At 38.1% G+C, this 22,868-nt stretch overlaps 1 protein-coding gene across 6 annotated transcripts in view; it reads left to right on the top strand.

Moving 5' to 3' along the window:
- Positions 1–22,868, top strand: part of LOC128684392 (vesicle transport protein GOT1B) — a 135,778-nt gene that overhangs the window by 22,563 nt on the left and 90,347 nt on the right. For all 6 annotated transcript variants that reach the window (XR_011393315.1, XR_011393314.1, XR_011393312.1 and 3 more), the window contains exons 3-4: positions 8,226–8,404; positions 17,067–17,148. Coding sequence is in view for 2 of the 6 variants with exons in the window: in XM_070095196.1 (XP_069951297.1) it covers positions 8,226–8,404; positions 17,067–17,148 (261 nt within the window). In the remaining 4 variants the exon portion in view is untranslated. The remainder of the gene's footprint in view (positions 1–8,225; positions 8,405–17,066; positions 17,149–22,868) is intronic.

The raw sequence follows: 22,868 nt of genomic DNA, 5'->3' as shown, positions 1-22,868 counted from the left end.
AAAGCCAAAGAAATATAAGAGGGGCCTGGAGATGTAACTAACGAACAGAGAACTTGTTATTTTAGTGCCAGGGATGTCTTTCTTGTTTATTCTGGACCCTATTCGGAAATTGGCATATTTTGAAATTTGTGTGAAATTGGTAAAATTGCTAAATTCTGACCACTTTATTGGATAGTTGAAATCGGTAAATGGGTGGTTTCTTGTACTCATTTGATAGAAAAAATGGAGTTTTAGCGAAATAGTTATGATTTTTGTCGACTAGTAAACTGGAATTGGCCGAAAATAGGGCTCAAAGTGGGCAAAATCGCCGATGCGTAAACATCGCGAGAGCATAATTCCATAAGTTTTCCATCAAATTTCATACTTTTGGTGTCATTATGATCAGGAAAAGATACTTTATCTTTTCATTGGAAAAAAAAATAATTTTTTTTTGTTGTTGAAATTTGGCCGGCCCTGAGAACAAGTCTCTGGAAGGACCTGTCGACCCCCAAAGGGTTAAAGATGCTAGCTGAGTAAGTGGTTCTGAAGATTTCTGACAGAGTTCCAGATTTTGGGCCCTTTTATATACATTGAGTTTTTGAAAAGATTTAGTTTGACTTTGGGAATGTCATAGAGAGTTTTGTGCCTAGTACAGGTCCACCATCACAAATCTGGCAATCAGACATCCAGTTCCGTCAATTGTTCGGCACTAATTTTGGCTAGCATAATTTCACTTTCTAGTTGTAGCTACACTGAGAGTAAAAGGTAGATGGGATACAAGGAGAATAGAAGCATCAGGGAAGAGAGAGGTGAAGGTTTATAAACTAAAAGAGGAGGCAGTTAGGGTAAGATATAAACAGCTATTGGAGGATAGATGGGTTAATGAGAGCATAAGCAATGGGGTCGAAGAGGTATGGGGTAGGTTTAAAAATGTAGTGTTGGAGTGTTCAGCAGAAGTTTGTGGTTACAGGAAAGTGGGTGTGGGAGGGAAGAGGAGCGATTGGTGGAATGATGATGTAAAGAGTGTAGTAAGGGAGAAAAAGTTAGCATATGAGAAGTTTTTACAAAGTAGAAGTGATGCAAGGAGGGAAGAGTATATGGAGAAAGAGAGAGGTTAAGAGAGTGGTGAAGCAATGTAAAAAGAGAGCAAATGAGAGAGTGGGTGAGATGTTATCAACAAATTTTGTTGAAAATAAGAAAAAGATTTGGAGTGAGATTAACAAGTTAAGGAAGCCTAGAGAACAAGTGGATTTGTCAGTTAAAAATAGGAGAGGAGAGTTATTAAATGGAGAGTTAGAGGTATTGGGAAGATGGAGGGAATATTTTGAGGAATTGTTAAATGTTGATGAAGATAGGGAAGCTGTGATTTCGTGTATAGGGCAAGGAGGAATAACATCTTGTAGGAGTGAGGAAGAGCCAGTTGTGAGTGTGGGGGAAGTTCGTGAGGCAGTAGGTAAAATGAAAGGGTTACCCCCTTTCATTTTACCTACTGCCGGGATTGATGGGATAAAGATAGAAATGTTAAAAGCAGGTGGGGATATAGTTTTGGAGTGGTTGGTGCAATTATTTAATAAATGTATGGAAGAGGGTAAGGTACCTAGGGATTGGCAGAGAGCATGCATAGTTCCTTTGTATAAAGGCAAAGGGGACAAAAGAGAGTGCAAAAATTATAGGGGGATAAGTCTGTTGAGTATACCTGGTAAAGTGTATGGTAGTTATTATTGAAAGAATTAAGAGTAAGACGAAGAATAGGATAGCAGATGAACAAGGAGGCTTTAGGAAAGGTAGGGGGTGTGTGGACCAGGTGTTTACAGTGAAACGTATAAGTGAACAGTATTTAGATAAGGCTAAAGAGGTCTTTGTGGCATTTATGGATTTGGAAAAGGCATATGACAGGGTGGATAGGGGGGCAATGTGGCAGATGTTGCAGGTGTATGGTGTAGGAGGTAGGTTACTGAAAGCAGTGAAGAGTTTTTATGAGGATAGTGAGGCTCAAGTTAGAGTATGTAGGAAAGAGGGAAATTATTTCCCAATAAAAGTAGGCCTTAGACAAGGATGTGTGATGTCACCGTGGTTGTTTAATATATTTATAGATGGGGTTGTAAGAGAAGTAAATGCGAGGGTCTTGGCAAGAGGCGTGGAGTTAAAAGATAAAGAATCACACATAAAGTGGGAGTTGTCACAGTTGCTCTTTGCTGATGACACTGCTCTTGGGAGATTCTGAAGAGAAGTTGCAGAGATTGGTGGATGAATTTGGTAGGGTATGGAAAAGAAGAAAATTAAAAGTGAATACAGGAAAGAGTAAGGTAATGAGGATAACAAAAAGATTAGGTGATGAAAGATTGGATATCAGATTGGAGGGAGAGAGTATGGAGGAGGTGAAGTATTCAGATATTTGGGAGTGGACGTGTCAGTGGATGGGTCTATGAAAGATGAGGTGAATCATAGAATTCATGAGGGGTAAAGGGTGAGTGGTGCACTTAGGAGTCTGTGGAGGCAAAGAACTTTGTCCTTGGAGGCAAAGAGGGGAATGTATGAGAGTATAGTTTTACCAACGCTCTTATATGGGTGTGAAGCATGGGTGATGAATGTTGCAGCAAGGAGAAGGCTGGAGGCAGTGGAGATGTCATGTCTGAGGGCAATGTGTGGTGTGAATATAATGCAGAGAATTCGTAGTTTGGAAGTTAGGAGGTGCGGGATTACCACAACTGTTGTCCAGAGGGCTGAGGAAGGGTTGTTGAGGTGGTTCGGACATGTAGAGAGAATGGAGCGAAACAGAGTGACTTCAAGAGCATATCAGTCTGTAGTGGAAGGAAGGCGGGGTAGGGGTTGGCTTAGGAAAGGTTGGAGGGAGGGGGGTAAAGGAGGTTTTGTGTGCGAGGGGCTTGGACTTCCAGCAGGCATGCGTGAGCGTGTTTGATAGGAGTGAATGGAGACAATGGTTTTTAATACTTGACGTGCTGTTGGAGTGTGAGCAAAGTAACATTTACAAAGGGGTTCAGGGAAACCGGCAGGCCGGACTTGAGTCCTGGAGATGGGAAGTACAGTGCCTGCACTCTGAAGGAGGGGTGTTAATGTTGCAGTTTAAAAACTGTAGTGTAAAGCACCCTTCTGGCAAGACAGTGATGGAGTGAATGATGGTGAAAGTTTTTCTTTTTCGGGCCACCCTGCCTTGGTGGGAATCGGCCAGTGTGATAATAATAATAAAAAAAAAAATTCAAATTTCCAGGGTCGTCACACCAACCTGCTGGTACTGTTTGGTGGCGCTACTTGCTGCATAAGTCATTCCAATTTCTTTTTCTCCATTTATTGTTATAACCTGCTTACTTTTAGCACTAGCAATGGTTCCAATGAATAAAAGAAATGTTTCTCGTTGTGTAAAGCACCTACACAGTACATTGTCCATTAAAGATAAGGTGGCTTTGAAGCCACTGTCGGTTGCCATGAGCTCAGTTTCGTGATGCAGGGGAATATGCTTTATTATTACGCTAATATCAACACTACTGTTTATTTGCCTATCACACTTGATCTAATATGACATAATAAACAATATAAATAACATAAAAACATATTAAATTGTACTCCAGAATAAATAATTTTTGGCATAATACCGAGCAGTTCGACGGAGGTATGAAGAGGATATGGGATACAAGTACCATTCTCCTATCCCGGGCTTGGGGCTTATATTAGAGAAAACGGAGTATAACACAGGGTTAACTGTGATATACACTTGTACTGCACCATAAAACTGAAACTAAAAAGCTATTTTCTAGGCCTGTTGCAGCATTCCTTCTTTCTTATGTTCTACATTCATTATCACACACAGCATCATATGTGTAGAGAACCTAGGATAACCCAAAAAAAGTCAGTGGCTTATTTCTAGTACGTACCTAGCTTGGGGTAGCCATATATGATTTTTGGTAAATATTCGATTCCCAGCCAGGGTAGAAGTAGTAAGTTTATTCAGGTATACACAAATACAGTTACATAGATTATCATGTGTACGAATGGTATATAATACCGACAAGATGAGATTAAGACACATGTGCAACATCTGGGTATCTTTATTGTAGACGTTTTGCCATCCAGTGGCTTTATCAATACAAATTCTAGGACATAATTTGAAGACAGTAGAACTATGTACAGAAGATGAGGTAATCAGTCCCTCAACCTAGGAGTAGGTGCGAAGAGCACCATAGTCGTGGAGATTCTGAAGCAGAAGAAAGGAGCCTGGCGCTTATATAGTAACGTCAGGTGTAGCAGACGAGGGCAAATTCACTGGTAGGCGGGATTCCCCAGTGGAAGTAGGTCCTTCCCAAAGAGATGGGTTAGTTGTAGTAGTAGTTGTAGTAGTAGTTGTCGTAGTCGTGAAGGTTATGTACATGTCCTCAGAATTAAGATTCCATGATGTTGCAGTGTCTGACAAGTTGTGTACGAATGGTATATAATACCGACAAGATCTTGTCGGTAGGTGACGTGAGGTGACGTCAGCAGACATCGTGACGTCATGAAGTCGGGCAGCATCGTGGGTGGCGTCGATGTGATGCGGGCAGCAGACCACAGCATGAGGCCTGGGACATCTGGTAACTCACATGGCTTTGTAGGTCTACGTGACATCGCCCACACCCACGTGACGTCGTGATCCACGTAGCTTCGAGTGGCCTCGGGCACTCGGATACACAGCACTGGCAATGAATTCATACGAAAAACAGCAGAAAACACAGCAGAGGGAGTGAGCAGTGGTGAGTGGTGTATGGTAGACGGGTGAGCGTGAGTAGGGCGAGCATGGGCAAGGTGAGGAACAGCCACTTCCTCTCCTCTCCTCCACCCACAAACACGTGGAGAAGCTCACACTGGACGCAGAAATCACCACAAAACTCACCTCTGGCTTGCTGAAACAGCTGTGCTGAGCTGAACAACAACAGCAACATACAAGTGACGCTGAACACGTGACTTGAGAAACAGCGTGGGGTCACTGGGACGCCACTTACAATTCTCGGAGAATTTCGGCAAATTTCGGCTGGATCCTGCTAGTACCTGTGTCTGGATGCTCAAACGTGCAGACACGACATCAGGATAACTCGTTGAGAGACGGATGCTTCTTGTGTAGGGTGATGAAGTGAAGATGACTTCATACCTCTTCCTCCCTCGCGGGGCAAACACAACTGCTGCGGAGCACCGCTGTCACCATTTATAACGGGCTTACTTGGTAGGCTGTAGAGCGGTGTTAATGATATACTTCTTCGGAGGCTTCTTACTTTATTGTTAAGTCGTTGTGGGTTACACAGGCTTGTGTGTTTGTGCCCATGGCCCGGGCAGGGCCATGCCCACGAGAGAGAGCTGGGAGGCCTTGTGTCTTGATGCCAGGCCGCTGTGTGAGTGAGAGCGAGGCAAGTCTGGGCATACTGAAGTGGCAAGGCCTATAGGTGGCAGCACCAGCATGGCGCGAAATATGAACTAAGCTGGCAGACAGCATGGGCTGTCTGTGCAGACAGTACAGGCTGTCTACAATAGACCCATCCGCTGACACGTCCACTCCCAAATATCTGAATACATTCACCTCCTCCATACTCTCTCCCTCCAATCTGATATCCAATCTTTCATCACCTAATCTTTTTGTTATCCTCATAACCTTACTCTTTCCTGTATTCACTTTCAATTTTCTTCTTTTGCACACCCTACCAAATTCATCCACCAATCTCTGCAACTTCTCTTCAGAATCTCCCAAGAGCACAGTGTCATCAGCAAAGAGCAACTGTGACAACTCCCACTTTGTGTGATTCTTTATCTTTTAACTCCACGCCTCTTGCCAAGACCCTCGCATTTACTTCTCTTACAACCCCATCTATAAATATATTAAACAACCACGGTGACATCACACATCCTTGTCTAAGCCCTACTTTTACTGGGAAATAATTTCCCTCTTTCCTACATACTCTAACTTGAGCCTCACTATCCTTGGTAAACAAATACCATTCTCCTGTCCTTGTCTTGGTGGCTTATATTAGAGAAAATGGAGTATAGCACAGGGCTAACTACGATATACACTCGTACTCCACCATAAACATATTTTCTCTATAGATTATCACACATAGCAGCATATGTGTAGAGAACCTAGGATAACCCCAAAAAACTCAACGTGGCTTATTTTTAGTACCTGGCTTGGATTAGCCATATATGATTTTTGGTAAATATTCGATTCCCAGCCAGGGTAGAAACATTAGGCGTGTTTCTTTACACCTGTTGTCTATGTTTACCCATCAGTAAATGGGTACCTTGGTGTTAGTCGACTAGTGTGGGTGTTTTCCTGGGACACTGACCTAATTTTCTTGAAATACTCAGCATAACAAGTGCCTTTCTATACAGTAGTATTGTAGATAGTCTTAATGACCCTCGTGTAGTAGTTAGTCTTTTTAGTATGATAATAAGATGTTATCTTCATTATAGAATAATAAGAAAATATTATAACATAACTGTATTTGTGTATACCTGAATAAACTTACTTACTGATGTCAGATAGGCCTGTATACCTTGTACATGTATGTGTAGTAAATAAAGATATTATTATTATTATTATTATTATATTATTATTATTATTATTATATTATTATTATTATTATTATATTATTATTATTATTATATTATTATTATTATTATTATATTATTATTATTATTATTATTATATTATTATTATTATTTTCTCAGTTGTTTGTTGGGTTATCTTATTCAAACTTGGGCAATGTATGATGGAAAGATACTTCTTCATGTACACCAAAAATGAAAGAAATCAGACCATAAATAGCGGAGTTCACTTCTCAGCCATTAGCGGCTGCTTAGTGGTATATTTTTGTATGGTTGTTATGGTTATATTTTCATTTTTTTTTTTTTTTTTTTTTTTTTTTTTTTTTTTTTGGTCTCATTTGATAGAATGAAAGATATATTACAGAAATAGATATGATTTTGATTGCTTTCATGGTGAAAAGTACCTTGAAATTGCACTCACAGTAGCAAAAATGTTCTATTCTTTAGCAAAGATCAAGAGTAAACAAATGATGTCACTGTCCAATACCTGTCCGCCTGCCAGTCTAAATTCCAGTACAGAGTCAAGAATGGATTGACATTATTTATACAATTATTACAATAATGCAGCAGTCTGCATAACAGTAAATCTTTTATTTTTTTTTTTTGTGAATAAAAATTCCAAATGGTAAGCAAGAGTAATATAAGAAGGGCCTGTAGCTGTGACTAATGAACAGAGAAAATGTTATTTTAGTGCCAGGAATGTCTACATTGTTTATTCTGGATCCTATTTTGAAATTGGCATCTGTTGAAATTTGTGTGAAATCGGCCAAATTGCCAATTTCTGACCACTTTATTGGGTAGTTGAAATAAGTGAATGGGCAGTTTCTTGTACTCGGTTGACAGACTAGAAGTAAATAAGTTTATTCAGGTATACACAAATACAGTTACATAGATTATGATACATAGCAGTATATGTATAGAGAACCTAGGATAACCAGAAAAGTCAGACAAAGTGACTTATTTCCAGTACCTGGCTTGGGCTTTCCATATATGATTTTTGGTAAATATTTTTTTTTCTCGGTTGTTTGTTGGGCTATCTCATTGAAACTTGGGCAATGTATGATGGAAAGATGCTTCTTAACGTACAACAAAAATAAAAATGACGGATGATAAATAAGGGAGTTCACTTCTCAGCCATTAGCCGCCTCTTTGCAGTATATTTTCGTGTGGTTTTTATGGTTGCATTCTCATTTTTTGGACTCATTTGATATAATGGAAGATATGTTACAGAAATAGACATGATTTTGATTGCTTTCATGACGAAAAGTACCTTGAAATTGAGCTCAAAGTAGCGGAAATGTTCGATTTTTGCTGATGTTCAATGAACTGTGTAAGTCAAGTTGGTTAATTTTAGTTAAGTGTATTCTAACTTAACCACTGTAATTCGGCAAACTCAGTAATCCGGCACACTACAGGTCCCAATGATGCCGGATTTGTGATGGAGGACCTGTATTTTCTTTTAAGCTACTGGTATTCAGTTCAGGCATTATAGCATTGATATTGTACTTCTTCCAAACTATTAATCATTATTGTTTTGTGTCCAATAGGATAAAGGAAGTGGATGAAGCTTATGCTGCTGCAATAAAAAAATGTGTGTGTTAATCCTTGCATTATGGAATGGTGTAAACATTTGGCATTAATGAGGTACGTTTTATGTTGCGCAGATTCTTTTTCTTGCTGGTCTTGCATTTGTGGCTGGTCTGGAGCGAACATTCCGTTTCTTCTTTCAACGACACAAGTGGAAAGGTTCAGGGGCTTTCTTCGGAGGGATTCTAATTGTCCTTGTTGGCTGGCCATTGATTGGCATGTGCATTGAAATGTATGGTTTTGTCCTATTATTCAGGTAAGTTACATATAAAATGCAAAAGAGTTAATCTGTTTACAATAATGTTTTATCACTGATTACATCATTGCTTAGTTAATCTTAAGTTAATTTTAAGCCTGCCCGTAATGCTATGCATACAAGTGGCTTTGGCATGCTGCTTTTACCTGTATTTTTTTGTACCTCTGTGTGTATGTTCAAATTATTAAATAAATAAATAAAATAATCCTGAGGCAGTGATACTATTATTGCAAATTCATATAAAATAAATTGAAAAGACAATCATTGTAATATTCTTGTTGGGACGAAAATGATTGGTATTTTAAATATATGCCATATGCATATGATTATTACAACTAGTACATATTTCTGCTGTTGTATGCCAGTTTTCTCTAGTACATTATTAATTACAATATGCTTCGGTATAATCTTAACAATTCAGTAAAAGTTTTTGTTGTAAGTAGTTAACTATTCAAGCCTTAACCCTTTCAGTGTCGGTTCCATAATATTACAGCTTGAGAACCAGTGTCAATCCCGTAATAATGCGGCAAAATTTTAGCTCCTTCAAATCTGGTGGAAGAAAGCTGATAGATCTGCATATGAAAGAATGGGTCTGTGTGGTCAGTGTATGCAGTATAAAAAAATCCTGCAGCACGCAGTGCATAATGAGAAAAAAATTTCTGACCGTGTTTTTAGTTTAACCCTTTCAGGGTCCAAGGCCCAAATCTGGAGTCACGCACCAGTGTCCAAGAATTTTCAAAAAAAAAATTTGTTATTTTTTCTTAGGAAATCGTAGAGAATCTTTTTGTGAGGGTAATAAAACAAAAAGTACGAAATTTGGTGGAAAATTGACGAAATTATGCTCTCGCGAATTTTGATGTGTCAGCGATATTTACGAATCGGCGATTTTGCCGACTTTGACTCCCATTTTAGGCCAATTACATTATTCCAATCAACCAAATTCTTAACTATTTCACTAGCATTACTTCTATTCTATCGATTGAGCACAAGAAATCACCAAGTCAACTGTTTCAACTACAAAATAAAGTGATCGGAAATTGTTAATTTGGCCAATTTAACACAAAGTTCAAAATATTCCAATTTCAAAATAGGGTCCAGAATAAACAACGTAGGCATTCCTGGCACTAAACTAACATTTCCTCTGTTCATTAGTTATGTTTTGAGGCTTTACAAATAAATTCCATTTTGATTTTTTATTCACATAATGAATTTTTATTCACACCAAAAAATAGAAGATTTACTGTTATGCAATACTGTAATAATTGTATAAATATCATCACCATATTTGTGAATGTATATTAGACCCACCATCTGACGTGTATTAGACGTGTGAGGTCGTTTGTTTACTCTTGAATATCGGCAAAAATTTGACATTTCCGCTACTTTGAGCTCAGTTTCAAGCCATTTCCAGTGCTAAAACCAATCAAAATCATCCCTATTTCTGTAATATGTCTTCCATTCTATCAAATGAGACCAAGAAATCGCAAATACAACTATAAAAAACATACGAAAAAACACTGCAAATTTGCTGTTTTAATCGAAAAATCATGATTTCAGTTTTTTCTCTCATTATACACAGTGTGCTGCAGGATCTGTTTTATGTGGTGCACACATACCACATAGATGTATTCTCTCATATCTAGGCCCAAATTTACCACTCACAGTTTATCAGAGTGAGCTGAGCTCATGGCGTAGATCTACGGTTTGGACACTCACCATAAAGCCGTAGATCTACGGGACGGACCCTGAAAGGGTTAAAACAGCGACTTTGCAGTGTATTTTCAAATGGTATATATGGTTGTATTCTCGTTTTCTTGGTCTCATCTGACAGAATGGAAGATAATTTACAGAAATGGAGATGATTTTGATTGGTTTCGTGATGAAAAGTACCTTGAAATTGAGCTCAAAGTAGCAGAAATGTTCGATTTTTGCCAATGTTCAAAGAGTAAACAAATGACATCACTGTCCAGTATGTGTCCAGCTGGCCAGTGTAATATGCAGTCATGAATGGGTTGACATTATTTATACAATTATTATAATGCAGTAGTATGCATAACAATAAATCTTCTGTTTTTTTTGTGAGAATAAAAATTGAAAATGGAAAGGAAGAGTAATATAAGAGGGGCCTGGAGATGTGACTAATGAACAAAGAAAATGTTATTTTAGTGCCAGGAATGTCTGCCTTGTTTATTTTGGACCCTATTTTGAAACTGGCATCTTTTGAAATTTGTGTGAAATTGGCCAAATTGCCAATTTCTGACCACTTTATTGGGTAGTTGAAACCAGTAAATGGGCAGTTTCTTGTACTCAGTCGATAGAACAATTGGAGTTCTAGCGAAATAGCTATGATTTTAGCAAACCAGAACAATGGAATGGGCCAAAAATAGGGAGTAAAGCGGGTGAAATCGCCGGTGTAAATATCGCTGAGATCGCTAACTTCACAAGAGTGTAATTTCGTAAGTTTTCCATCAAATTTCATACTTTTGGTGTCATTACAATTGGGAAAAGATTCTCTATCATTTCCTAAGATGATTCTTTGGGGGGGGATTTTTTTGACACTGAGTTAAGGATCAGGGGTCTCAATACTGAAAGGGTTAAGAGAAAATTGATCTTCATTTTCCAGATGTTGTGAGTTTCACTGAAAATTATACAGACAACAACAACAGCTGTAATAATGATAATAATCTTCAGCAGTTGGAGACCCATCTTTTTTCAGTATCCTTTTGAAGTCTCTTAACCTTTTCAGGGTCCATCCTGTAGATCTACAGCTTTACGTTCAGGGTCCAAACCGTAGATCTACGCCATGAGCTCAGCTCACTCTGATAAGCTGTGAGTGGTAAACTTGGGCCTAGATATGAGAGAAAACATCTATGTGGTATGTGTGCACCACAAAACAAATCCTGCAGCACACGGTGTATAACGAGAGAAAAAAATCTGAGACCATGATTTTCGATTAAAACAGTGACTTTGCAGTGTTTTTTCGTATGTTTTATATAGTTGTATTTGCAATTTCTTGGTCTCATTTGATAGAATGGAAGACATATTACAGAAATGGAGATGATTTTGATTGGTTTTAGTACTAGAAATGGCTTGAAACTGCTCTCAAAATAGCGGAAATGTTAAATTTTTGTCAGTGTTCAATAGTAAACAAACGACCTCATACGTCTAATACACGCCAGCTGGTGGGTCTAATATATATTCACAAATGTGATGATGATATTTATACAATTATTACAATATTGCATAACAGTAAATCTTCTATTTTTGTTTGAAAAAAAATTCATTATGTGAATAAAAAATCAAAATGAAATTTATTTGTAAAGCGTGAAAACATAACTAATGAGCAGAGGAAATGTTAGTTTAGTGCCTGGAATACCTACATTGTTTATTCTGGACCCTGTTTTGAACTTTGTTTTAAATTGGCCAAATTACCAATTTCTGATCAGTTTATTTTGTAGTTGAAACAGTTGACTGGCGATTTCTTGTGTTCAATCGATAGAATAGAAGTAATACTAGTGAAATAGCTAAGAATTTGGTCAACTGGAATAATGTAATTGGCCTAAAATGGGAGTCAAAGTCGGCAAAATCGACGATTCATAAATATCACTGGCACATCAAAATTCGCGAGAGCATAATTTCGTCAGTTTTCCATCAAATTTCATACTTTTTTATCTTATTACCTTCAGAAAAAGATTCTCTACCATTTCATAAGAAAAAATAACTTTTTTTTTTTTTTTTTGACACTGGTGCACCCTTTGAAATTTGCCCTCTGTACCCTGAAAGGGTTAAGGCTCATGCATTATTGCTTTTCTGTTTTTGGTTAAGGCTGTTTTTTGTTAAAAATATTTTAATTAACCCTTAAACGGTCCAAACATATATATACGTTCACTCGCGCAGCGCCCCGAATATTTTGAAAAAAAAAAAAAAATTATAGAAAAAAAAGAGTACATTTTTTAAGTGTTTTAGAATAGAAAAAACTAGGATCAGTACTTACAGAGCTATGAGGCCGAGAAGTTGGCATTGGATGCTTATGTGACGGCAACATGGAGTTCTGCTGCTTGCAGAAATGTTGCCGATATATCTTTTTTTTCTATTTTTCATAATATTTCATATAATTTTTATGTTCTGATAATTACAATTTATAGTAGTTCTTGTCATTTCATAACCAATCTTTGTTCTGACACTAGTATTAGGTACTGAAATTGTACTCAAATTGTCACAAACACACTGACAGGTGGACATTTACACCTGCCTTGGTCATTTACTGTCTTGGAATATATACAAAGTATTTATAGATCCCAGCAATGTTTTGGATATGTGGAAGTATATAATAATAATGAGGAGGAGGAGAAGAATAGGAATAGGTAATAATAGTAATAGGTAATAATAAGTTCCTTTGAAGCATGAAAACAAAGTCCACCCCTGACAGTGACATGATAAGATGAGATAACATCTGATAAGAGTTGATGTTTGATGAGCATACACGAGGATGGGGGAGGGTGCAGCAGATAAAAGATTAGAGGTGACATTTGATGAGCATCGCCCTGACTTTATTTTCGCTGATACACAAACATGTCTGTCTGTCAAGCTCCCTTTCTGTCTACCCATCTAGCTCTCTGTCTCAGAGAGAGCCACAAGACTACATCATCACCTTTACTCACATCTTCAAGCAGAGTATAGCACTTTGTCTGGATTTTTTGGGTTATCCTAGGTAATTTATACTATGTATACTTGTATTTGTGTGTACCTGTGAGACAGAGATAGACAGAGACAGATTGAGAGAGAGAGACAGAGACATTGAAAGAGATAGAGACACAGACAAAGGCAGAGACAGACACTGATAGACAGAGATCGACAGACCCAAAATTTGGGGTTAACATCACTTTCCTCTTAAAAGAGGAGTGTTAATATGACATTACATCAGTGAGTCCTTGGTGTTTGCCACACTGTTTGCTCTAGCTGGGGTTCAGCTTAATTGGCACTCCCACATGGTACTAAGTGGTCCCAGACTTTTTTAATACTGCACACACCGAGTGTTAAGACCCATTCTATGCTGACCAGGCATCTCTGACCAATCGTGCCAAATTTGGAGGCAGGAAAATTAAAACGTATATATACAGATATATCAGATCACTTTTTAGTTGTAGCTACACTGAGAGTAAAAGGTAGATGGGATACAAGGGGAATAGAAGCATCACAGAAGAGAGAGGTGAAGGTTTATAAACTAAAAGAGGAGGCAGTTAGGGTAAGATACAAACAGCTATTGGAGGATAGATGGGCTAATGAGAGCATAGGCAATGGGGTCGAAGAGGTATGGGGTAGGTTTAAAAATGTAGTGTTAGAGTGTTCAGCAGAAGTTTGTGGTTACAGGAAAGTGGGTGCGGGAGGGAAGAGGAGCGATTGGTGGAATGATGATGTAAAGAGAGTAGTAAGGGAGAAAAAGTTAGCATATGAGAAGTTTTTACAAAGTAGAAGTGATGCAAGGAGGGAAGAGTATATGGAGAAAAAGAGAGAGGTTAAGAGAGGGGTGAAGCAATGTAAAAAGAGAGCAAATGAGAGAGTGGGTGAGATGTTATCAACAAATTTTGTTGAAAATAAGAAAAAGTTTTGGAGTGAGATTAACAAGTTAAGGAAGCCTAGAGAACAAATGGATTTGTCAGTTAATAACTCTCCTCTCCTATTTTTAAATGGAGAGTTAGAGGTATTGGGAAGATGGAGGGAATATTTTGAGGAATTGTTAAATATTGATGAAGATAGGGAAGCTGTGATTTCGTGTATAGGACAAGGAGGAATAACATCTTGTAGGAGTGAGGAAGAACCAGTTGTGAGTGTGGGGGAAGTTCGTGAGGCAGTAGGTAAAATGAAAGGCAGCTGGGATTGATGGGATAAAGATAGAAATTTTAAAAGTAGGTGGGGATATAGTTTTGGAGTGGTTGGTGCAATTATTTAATAAATGTATGGAAGGTAAGGTACCTAGGGATTGGCAGAGAGCATGCATAGTTCCTTTGTATAAAGGCAAAGGGGACAAAAGAGAGTGCAAAAATTGTAGGGGGATAAGTCTGTTGAGTATACCTGGTAAAGTGTAAGTTAGTTATTATTGAAAGAATTAAGAGTAAGACCAAGAATAGGATAGCAGATGAACAAGGAGGCTTTAGGAAAGGTAGGGGGTGTGTGGACCAGGTGTTTACAGTGAAACATATAAGTGAACAGTATTTAGATAAGGCTAAAGAGGTCTTTGTGGCATTTATGGATTTGGAAAAGGCATATGACAGGGTGGATAGGGGGGCAGTGTGGCAGATGTTGCAGGTGTATGGTGTAGGAGGTAGGTTACTGAAAGCAGTGAAGAGTTTTTACGAGGATAATGAGGCTCAAGTTAGAGTATGTAGGAAAGAGGGAAATTATTTCCCAGTAAAAGTAGGCCTTAGACAAGGATGTGTGATGTCACCGTGGTTGTTTAATATATTTATAGATGGGGTTGTAAGAGAAGTAAATGCGAGGGTATTGGCAAGAGGCGTGGAGTTAAAAGATAAAGAATCACACATAAAGTGGGAGTTGTCACAGTTGCTCTTTGCTGATGACACTGTGCTCTTGGGAGATTCTGAAGAGAAGTTGCAGAGATTGGTGGATGAATTTGGTAGGGTGTGCAAAAGAAGAAAATTAAAAATGAATACAGGAAAGAGTAAGGTTATGAGGATAACAAAAAGATTAGGTGATGAAAGATTGGATATCAGATTGGAGGGAGAGAGTATGGAGGAGGTGAATGTATTCAGATATTTGGGAGTGGACGTGTCAGTGGATGGGTCTATGAAAGATGAGGTGAATCATAGAATTGATGAGGGGAAAAGGGTGAGTGGTGCACTTAGGAGTCGGTGGAGACAAAGAACTTTGTCCTTGGAGGCAAAGAGGGGAATGTATGAGAGTATAGTTTTACCAACGCTCTTATATGGGTGTGAAGCATGGGTGATGAATGTTGCAGCGAGGAGAAGGCTGGAGGCAGTGGAAATGTTATGTCTGAGGGCAATGTGTGGTGTGAATATAATGCAGAGAATTCGTAGTTTGGAAGTTTGAAGGATGTGCGGGATTACCAAAACTGTTGTCCAGAGGGCTGAGGAAGGGTTGTTGAGGTGGTTCGGACATGTAGAGAGAATGGAGCGAAACAGAGTGACTTCAAGAGTGTATCAGTCTGTAGTGGAAGGAAGGCGGGGTAGGGGTCGGCCTAGGAAAGGTTGGAGGGAGGGGGTAAAGGAGGTTTTGTGTGCGAGGGGCTTGGACTTCCAGCAGGCATGCGTGAGCGTGTTTGATAGGAGTGAATGGAGACAAATGGTTTTTAATACTTTACATGCTGTTGGAGTGTGAGCAAAGTAACATTTATGAAGGGATTCAGGGAAACCGGCAGGCCGGACTTGAGTCCTGGAGATGGGAAGTACAGTGCCTGCACTCTGAAGGAGGGGTGTTAATGTTGCAGTTTAAAAACTGTAGTGTAAAGCACCCTTCTGGCAAGACAGTGATGGAGTGAACGATGGTGAAAGTTTTTCTTTTTCGGGCCACCCTGCCTTGGTGGGAATCGGCCAGTGTGATAATAAAAAAAATAAAATATACGTTTGGACTGTTTAGGGGTTAAATATAATATATAAGTAACTCTTTATTTAATGAACTAAGAAGGAAGGAGGTGTCTTCATAAGCTGTTAGCCATTAAATCCGAATTATGAAAATATTTTTCCTCATTCATAAGAGTAACAAACAATTTTGATCGAAAGGACTTTGTCTGTTAAACCCAAAATAAATTTGCCCAGTGGTATGTAAGAATAGCAGCAGGTAATTCTGAGCCTAATGAACTTCATTGTTTCTGATTGTTGTCTGACCACAGATTTTTGTCTGTTAAATCCAAAATCATTTAAATTGAGGTTTTTCTGTGCTTAGCTATAAGGTAATCTAGGACTGTGGTGTATTCTTTCATAATTTTTATTAGAATCTTTTCTATTGTGCTGTAATTACTTAGAAAGGTTGGCAAGCAGAGATTTTAAATAAGCCAAAGTAGCTTTTGAGGCTGTGAAGGTAAAAGGTGAACAAAGTTTATATAGTCTTCTGAGAAAGATTGTTAAAAAAAATTCAGAGATTGTTCAGAATAAATGAAATAAAGGAAGAACTCAGAGGACAGTGTGTTGAAATGGGAGGGTTGATGGAGGAAAGATTAAAAGTTTAAAAATGAGAAGGTAATGAGAGAAGAAAGGTGAGGTTGTATATGTATGGCAGGTGAGTGAATGTTTTACTGAGGCAATCTACAGGTTCATTTACATGGCTCATTCCTTCACAAATATTGTACTTTGTTAAAGTTAATATACAGTAAACCTTCAGTTTAATGACACTCGATATAACATACTTTCTGAAATACACTGTAAATGGGTAAATTCTATGTTTTAACTCATTGATTTTTCAAATTTTATTACAGTATTTCTGTAAATTGTACAGTACTGTATTAGATATACACTGGAGTAATTTAGTGCTTTTACTTAAGGTTTTACATTATTCTGATTCAATAGACACTTGGAGAATTTCCTCCTCTATTAATCCATTACATCGAGGGTTTACTGTACATGTAATATTTCTATAGCCTTGTACAGTGTCTTTCATATTGCTCATGTGTCCATTTATTACTTTCCAGTGGATTCTTCCCAGTAGCTGTTAACTTCTTGCGTCGTATGCCAGTCATTGGAACGATTCTTAACCTTCCTTTCCTCAGTGGAGTAAGTTGATGTGGTATATGGATTGCTACTGTGTATCTAGTGGTGGTGTATAGTAGATAGTTTGACATGTGCAGTACATCTAATTGGTTCCGAAGAAGTAAATTATAATTTTTCAAACAGGTAGCACCTCAAGTTTTTATTTGTTTGTTTATGTATGGGTGGGGGGTTATCACTTTGTTAGTTTTATTCATTACTGTACTGTACAATATTATTTTTTTAAAGTACAATAGTTGCACCTAAGAAATGTACATTTATAATTTAATGTATCATTTTTCTCATTTTATTGATCTAAGCTATGGCTCAGACAACTGATATGGCATAACATGCTCTGGGGATAAAAGCAAAGACATTTCCCCAAACTACATAAGATGGATAAGGCTCTCATAAATGCCATGACAGTATTAGCATGACATTCTTTACATGTGGAAATCATGAACAATATAACTTGTCTGATAAGAGAATTAGTCTTGAAAAGTCTGATGCTATCCAGTTAATTGATGATACATGACATGTCACATTTTAAATTCTTATTAATGTATACAGTTGACTGTCAGTTAACATAGTGGTTATTTCCCTGAGAAAGTTGTGTGATTTAAATAAAAATGTATAAAATGACTTACAGAACTTGTAGGAATAAAGGGGTTAAAATCCTCAGACTCCCTCCAAAAATGACAAACATTGTTTTGAAGCTTAATAATTCATCAAGACTAAAAAACAGTAAAGTTTTGTATTCATTACATTGTTGTTATCATTGCCTGTTGATAAAGAAATGTACAGTGGAACCTGTACTTGCAAGCACATCCACAGGCAAGTTTTTCCAAATACAAGCAGTCGATGAGTCGATTTTTTGCTTCCATACACGAGTGAAATTTCCATAAGCGAGCGGACCTCAAGGGAGGTTTCTTGATGCTGGTGAGAGGCTCTTGCTCTTGATCTAGGGAATTGGATCTCGTTTGTTGGACTGTCTTATTGAAACTTGGACAATGTATGATGGAAAGATGCTTCTTAACGCACACCAAAAATGAAAGAAATCGGAGCATAAATAATGGAGTTCACTTCTCAGCAATTAGCCACCCATTAGCGGTATTTTCGTATGGTTTTTATAGTTGTATTCTCGTTTTTTTGGTCTCATTTGATAGAATGGAAGATATATTACAGAAATAGGTGTGATTTTTTATTGCTTTCACGATGAAAAGCACCTTGAAATTGAGTTCAAAGTAGGAGAAATGTTTGATTCTTTGGCTATGTTCAAGCGTAAACAAATGATGTCACTGTCCATTCTAATATGCAGTCATGAATGGGTTGACATTATTTATACAATTAATGCAATAAGGCAGTAGTCTGCATAACATGAAATCTTCTATTTTTTTGTGTGAATAAAAATTACCAATTATTTGATGTGATAATATGTTTAATAATAATAATACAGGTCCTCCATCACAAATCCGGCATCATTGGGACCTGTAGTGTGCTGGATTACTGAGTTTGCCGAATTACAGTGGTTAGGTTAGAATACACTTAATAAAATTAACCAACTTGACTTACACAGTTCATTGAACATCGGCAAAATTTGGACATTTCCGCTACTTTGACCTCAATTTCAAGGTACTTTTCGTCATGAAAGCAGTCAAAATTATGTCTATTTCTGTAATATATCTTCCATTCTATCAAATGAGTCCAAAAAGAGAATACAACCATAAAAACCATACGAAAACATACTGCAAAGAGGCGGCTAATGGCTGAGAAGTTAACTCCCTTTTTTATCGTCCGTCTTTTTTATTTTTGTTGCACGTTAAGAAGCATCTTTCCATCATGCATTGCTCAAGTTTCAATGAGATAGCCCAACAAACAACCGAGAAAAAAAAACATTTACCAAAAATCATATATGACAAGCCTAAGCCAGGTACTGGAAATAAGTCACTTTGTCTGACTTTTCTGGGTTATCCTAGGTTCTCTATACATATACTGTTATGTATGATAATCTGTGTAACTGTATTTGTGTATACCTGAATAAACTTACTTATTTACTTCTAGTCTGTCGACTGAGTACAAGAAACCGCCCATTCACTTATTTCAACTACCCAATAAAGTGGTCAGAAATTGGCAATTTGGCCAATTTCACACAAATTTCAACAGATGCCAATTTCAAAATAGGATCCAGAATAAACAATGCAGACATTCCTGGCACTAAAATAACATTTTCTCTGTTCATTAGTCACAGCTACATGCCCTTCTTATAGTACTCTTGCTTTTCATTTGGAATTTTTATTCACAAAAAAAATAGAAGATTTACTGTTACGCAGACTACTGCATTATTGTAATAACTGTATAAATAATGTCAAGCCATTCTTGACTCCGTTCTGGAATTTAGACTGGCAGGCGGACAGGTATTGGACGGTGACATCATTTGCTTACTTTTGAGCTTCGCTAAAGAATAGAACATTTTTGCTGCTGTGAGCGCAATTTCAAGGTACTTTTCGTCATGAAAGCAATCAAAATCATATCTATTTCTGTGAGAATATAACCATAACAACCATACAAAAATATACCACTAAGCAGCCGCTAATGGCTGAGAAGTGAACTCTGCTATTTATGGTCTGATTTCTTTAATTTTTGGTGTACATGAAGAAGTATCTTTCCATCATACATTGCCCAAGTTTGAATAAGATAACCCAACAAACAACTGAGAAAATAATATAATAATAATACAGTGGTACCTCGTTGTTCGTAATTAATCCGTTCCTGGAGCCGTTACTATAAACGAAATTTACGATTTACGAATCAATTTTCCCCATAAGAAATAATGTAAATACAATTAATCCGTTCCTGACACCCAGAAGTATTAAAACAAAAAAATTTTTAACATGAAATATACATGTAGTACATAAACAATACAATGGGAAATGATGAATGAAACATTAACAGCATAACACTTACCTTTATTGGAGATTCTTCTTAGTGTATGGGAGACTGGAGGAGGAGAGAGAGTGGATTGTTTATAGTTTGGAAGGGGAATCCCCTTCCATCATCACCTCAGGTACCATTTAGTTTTCTGGGGTTGCTTCTCTTCTCTGTTTCTTAATGCCACTAGGACCACCTTGAGAGTCACTGGAGTCCTGTCTCACAAAATAACTGTGGAGAGAGCTCTGTTTCTGGCGTCTCTTTCACACTTCGCTAAAATGGCCCAAGACTTGTCACTGTACATGTTGCCAACCTGGCTTGCAACAACCTTGTTAGGGTGATGTTTCTCCATAAAGCTTTCAATCTTACCCCACATAGTAAAAATCTCTCTAATTTCTGAAGAAGGCACCTTCTTCCATCTCTCTTCCTCCTCCTCTGCAGCAAGGTTCTGAGCTACGATGTGTTGCTCTTCCTGCTGAAGCTCTTGCAGCTCCTCAGTGGTGAGCTCTTCATTGTGGTCTTCCACCAATTCTTCCACATCCTCCAAACTCACATCCAACCCCATGGAACTCCCCAGTGCCACAATTGATTTTACAACAGACATAGGCTCATTAGGGTCAGTCCCAAATCCTTCAAAATCCCTCTTGTCGACACAATCTGGCCACAATTTTCTCCAGGCAGAGTTCAAAGTCCTGGTAGTCACTCCCTCCCAAGCCATACCTATAAGGGTTATGCAGTGGAGGATGCTGAAGTGTTCTCTCCAAAATTCCCTTAGGGTCAAGTGAGTGTCTGTGGTCATAGTCAAGCACCTGTGAAACATTGCTTTTGTGTAGAGTTTTTTAAAGTTTACAATAACCTGCTGGTCCATGGGTTGGAGGAGAGGAGTGGTATTCGGGGACAAGAACTTTACTGTGATGAACCCAAACTCCTTGAAAATTAGGTCATCCAAGTTTGGAGGATGAGCAGGTGCATTGTCCATTACTAGCACGCACTTGAGATCCAATTTCTTTTCCAGGAGATACTCCTTCACACTAGGGCCAAACACTTCATTGAACCACTCTACAAAAATTTCCCTCATGACCCATGCCTTACTATTAGATTTCCAAAACACACACAATTTACTCTTCATAACATTGTTTTTCCTGAACACACTGGGATTTTCAGAATGGTACACTAGTAATGGCTTCACTTTGAAATCCCCACTAGCATTAGCACAGAACATTAGCGTCAGCCTGTCTTTCATAGGCTTGTGTCCTGGCATTGCCTTTTCCTCTTGTGTAATGAAGGTCCTCTTTGGCATTTTCTTCCAAAAGAGGCCTGTTTCGTCACAATTGAACACTTGTTCAGGTTTCAGTCCTTATGTACTCCTGGAATTCATGCACATATTTTTCAGTCGCCTTGTGGTCTGAACTGGCAGCCTCACCATGCCTTACCACATTGTGTATGCCAGTATGGTTCTTAAATCTCTCGAACCAGCCTTTGCTGGCCTTAAATTCACTCACTTCACCACTATTTGCAGGCAATTTCTTTACCAAATCTTCATGCAACTACCTAGCCTTTTCACAAATAAACAAAGTCATAAGAGTATCTCCTGCTAATTGTTTCTCATTTATCCACACCAATAATAACTTCTCAACCTCTTCCAGTACTGGTGATCTCATTTTTGTCAGCATAGTTACTTCCTTTGCAACAACAGCATCCTTTATTTCATTTTTCTTGGCCACTGTGGAACATAAGGTTGTGTAGGGTTTCTTATACATCCTGGACAGTTCGGCCACACTTGTACCACTTTCATATTGTTCAATGATGGTTTTCTTAAATTCAGTCGTATTTCTCACCTTCTTTACCACAGGCTTGGCACTAGGAGCTTTCTTTGGAGCCATGGTAGCTTATTTAGTACTTGCAAGCACTAAAATAAATGGAATATTATGAAATATTTCGCTGGAGCACGTGAGGGGACCTTCGCTCACTGGTAAACAATGCCAGACTGGCTGCCGCCCTGGCTCACGCCGTGCATACGCGTTCCGAACGAACTACGACTCGTGAGTCAACCTATGAAAAGCGAGTCCATGTTTATACGAAAATACCCCTATGATTGGCGAATTTTACGATTGCCGGGAACCACTGTAATAATAATAATAATAATAATAATGTCTTTATTTACTACATGGACATGTACAAGGTATACAGGCCTAGCTGACATCAGTGACATACTACTGTATAGAAAGCCGCTTGTTATGCAGAGTATTTCAAGAAAATTAGGTCAGTGTCCCAGGATAACACCCACATTAGTCGGCTAACACCCAGGTACCCATTTACTGATGGGTAAACATAGACAATAGGTGTAAAGAATCATGCCTGATGTTTCTACCCTGGCTGGGAATCGAATATTTACCAAAAATCATGTATGACTAACCCAAGCCAGGTACTGAAAATAAGCCATGTTGACTCTTTTTTGGGTTATCCTAGGTTCTCTACACATATGCTGCTATGTGTGATAATCTATATAGAGAAAATAACTTTTGTTTCAGGTTTATTGTGCAGTACGAGTGTATGTCACAGTTACCCCTGTGCTACACTCCGTTTTCTCTAATATAAGCCCCAAGACAGGGATAGGAGAATGGTATTTGTATACCATATCCTCTTCATACCTCCATCGAACTGCTCGGTGTTATGCCATATATTATTCATTCTGGAGTATTTAACATGTTTTATGTTATTTATATTGTTTCTTATGTCATATTAGATCAATTGTGATAGGCAAATAAGGTGTAGTGTTGATATTAGCATAATAATAAAGCATATTCTCCTGCTTCATG

This window comes from Cherax quadricarinatus, chromosome 4 (assembly GCF_038502225.1).
Source record: "Cherax quadricarinatus isolate ZL_2023a chromosome 4, ASM3850222v1, whole genome shotgun sequence".
Classification (NCBI taxonomy): domain Eukaryota; kingdom Metazoa; phylum Arthropoda; class Malacostraca; order Decapoda; family Parastacidae; genus Cherax; species Cherax quadricarinatus.
Note: the sequence above shows the minus strand (reverse complement) of the source record. Positions and strands in the feature narration are given on the sequence as shown.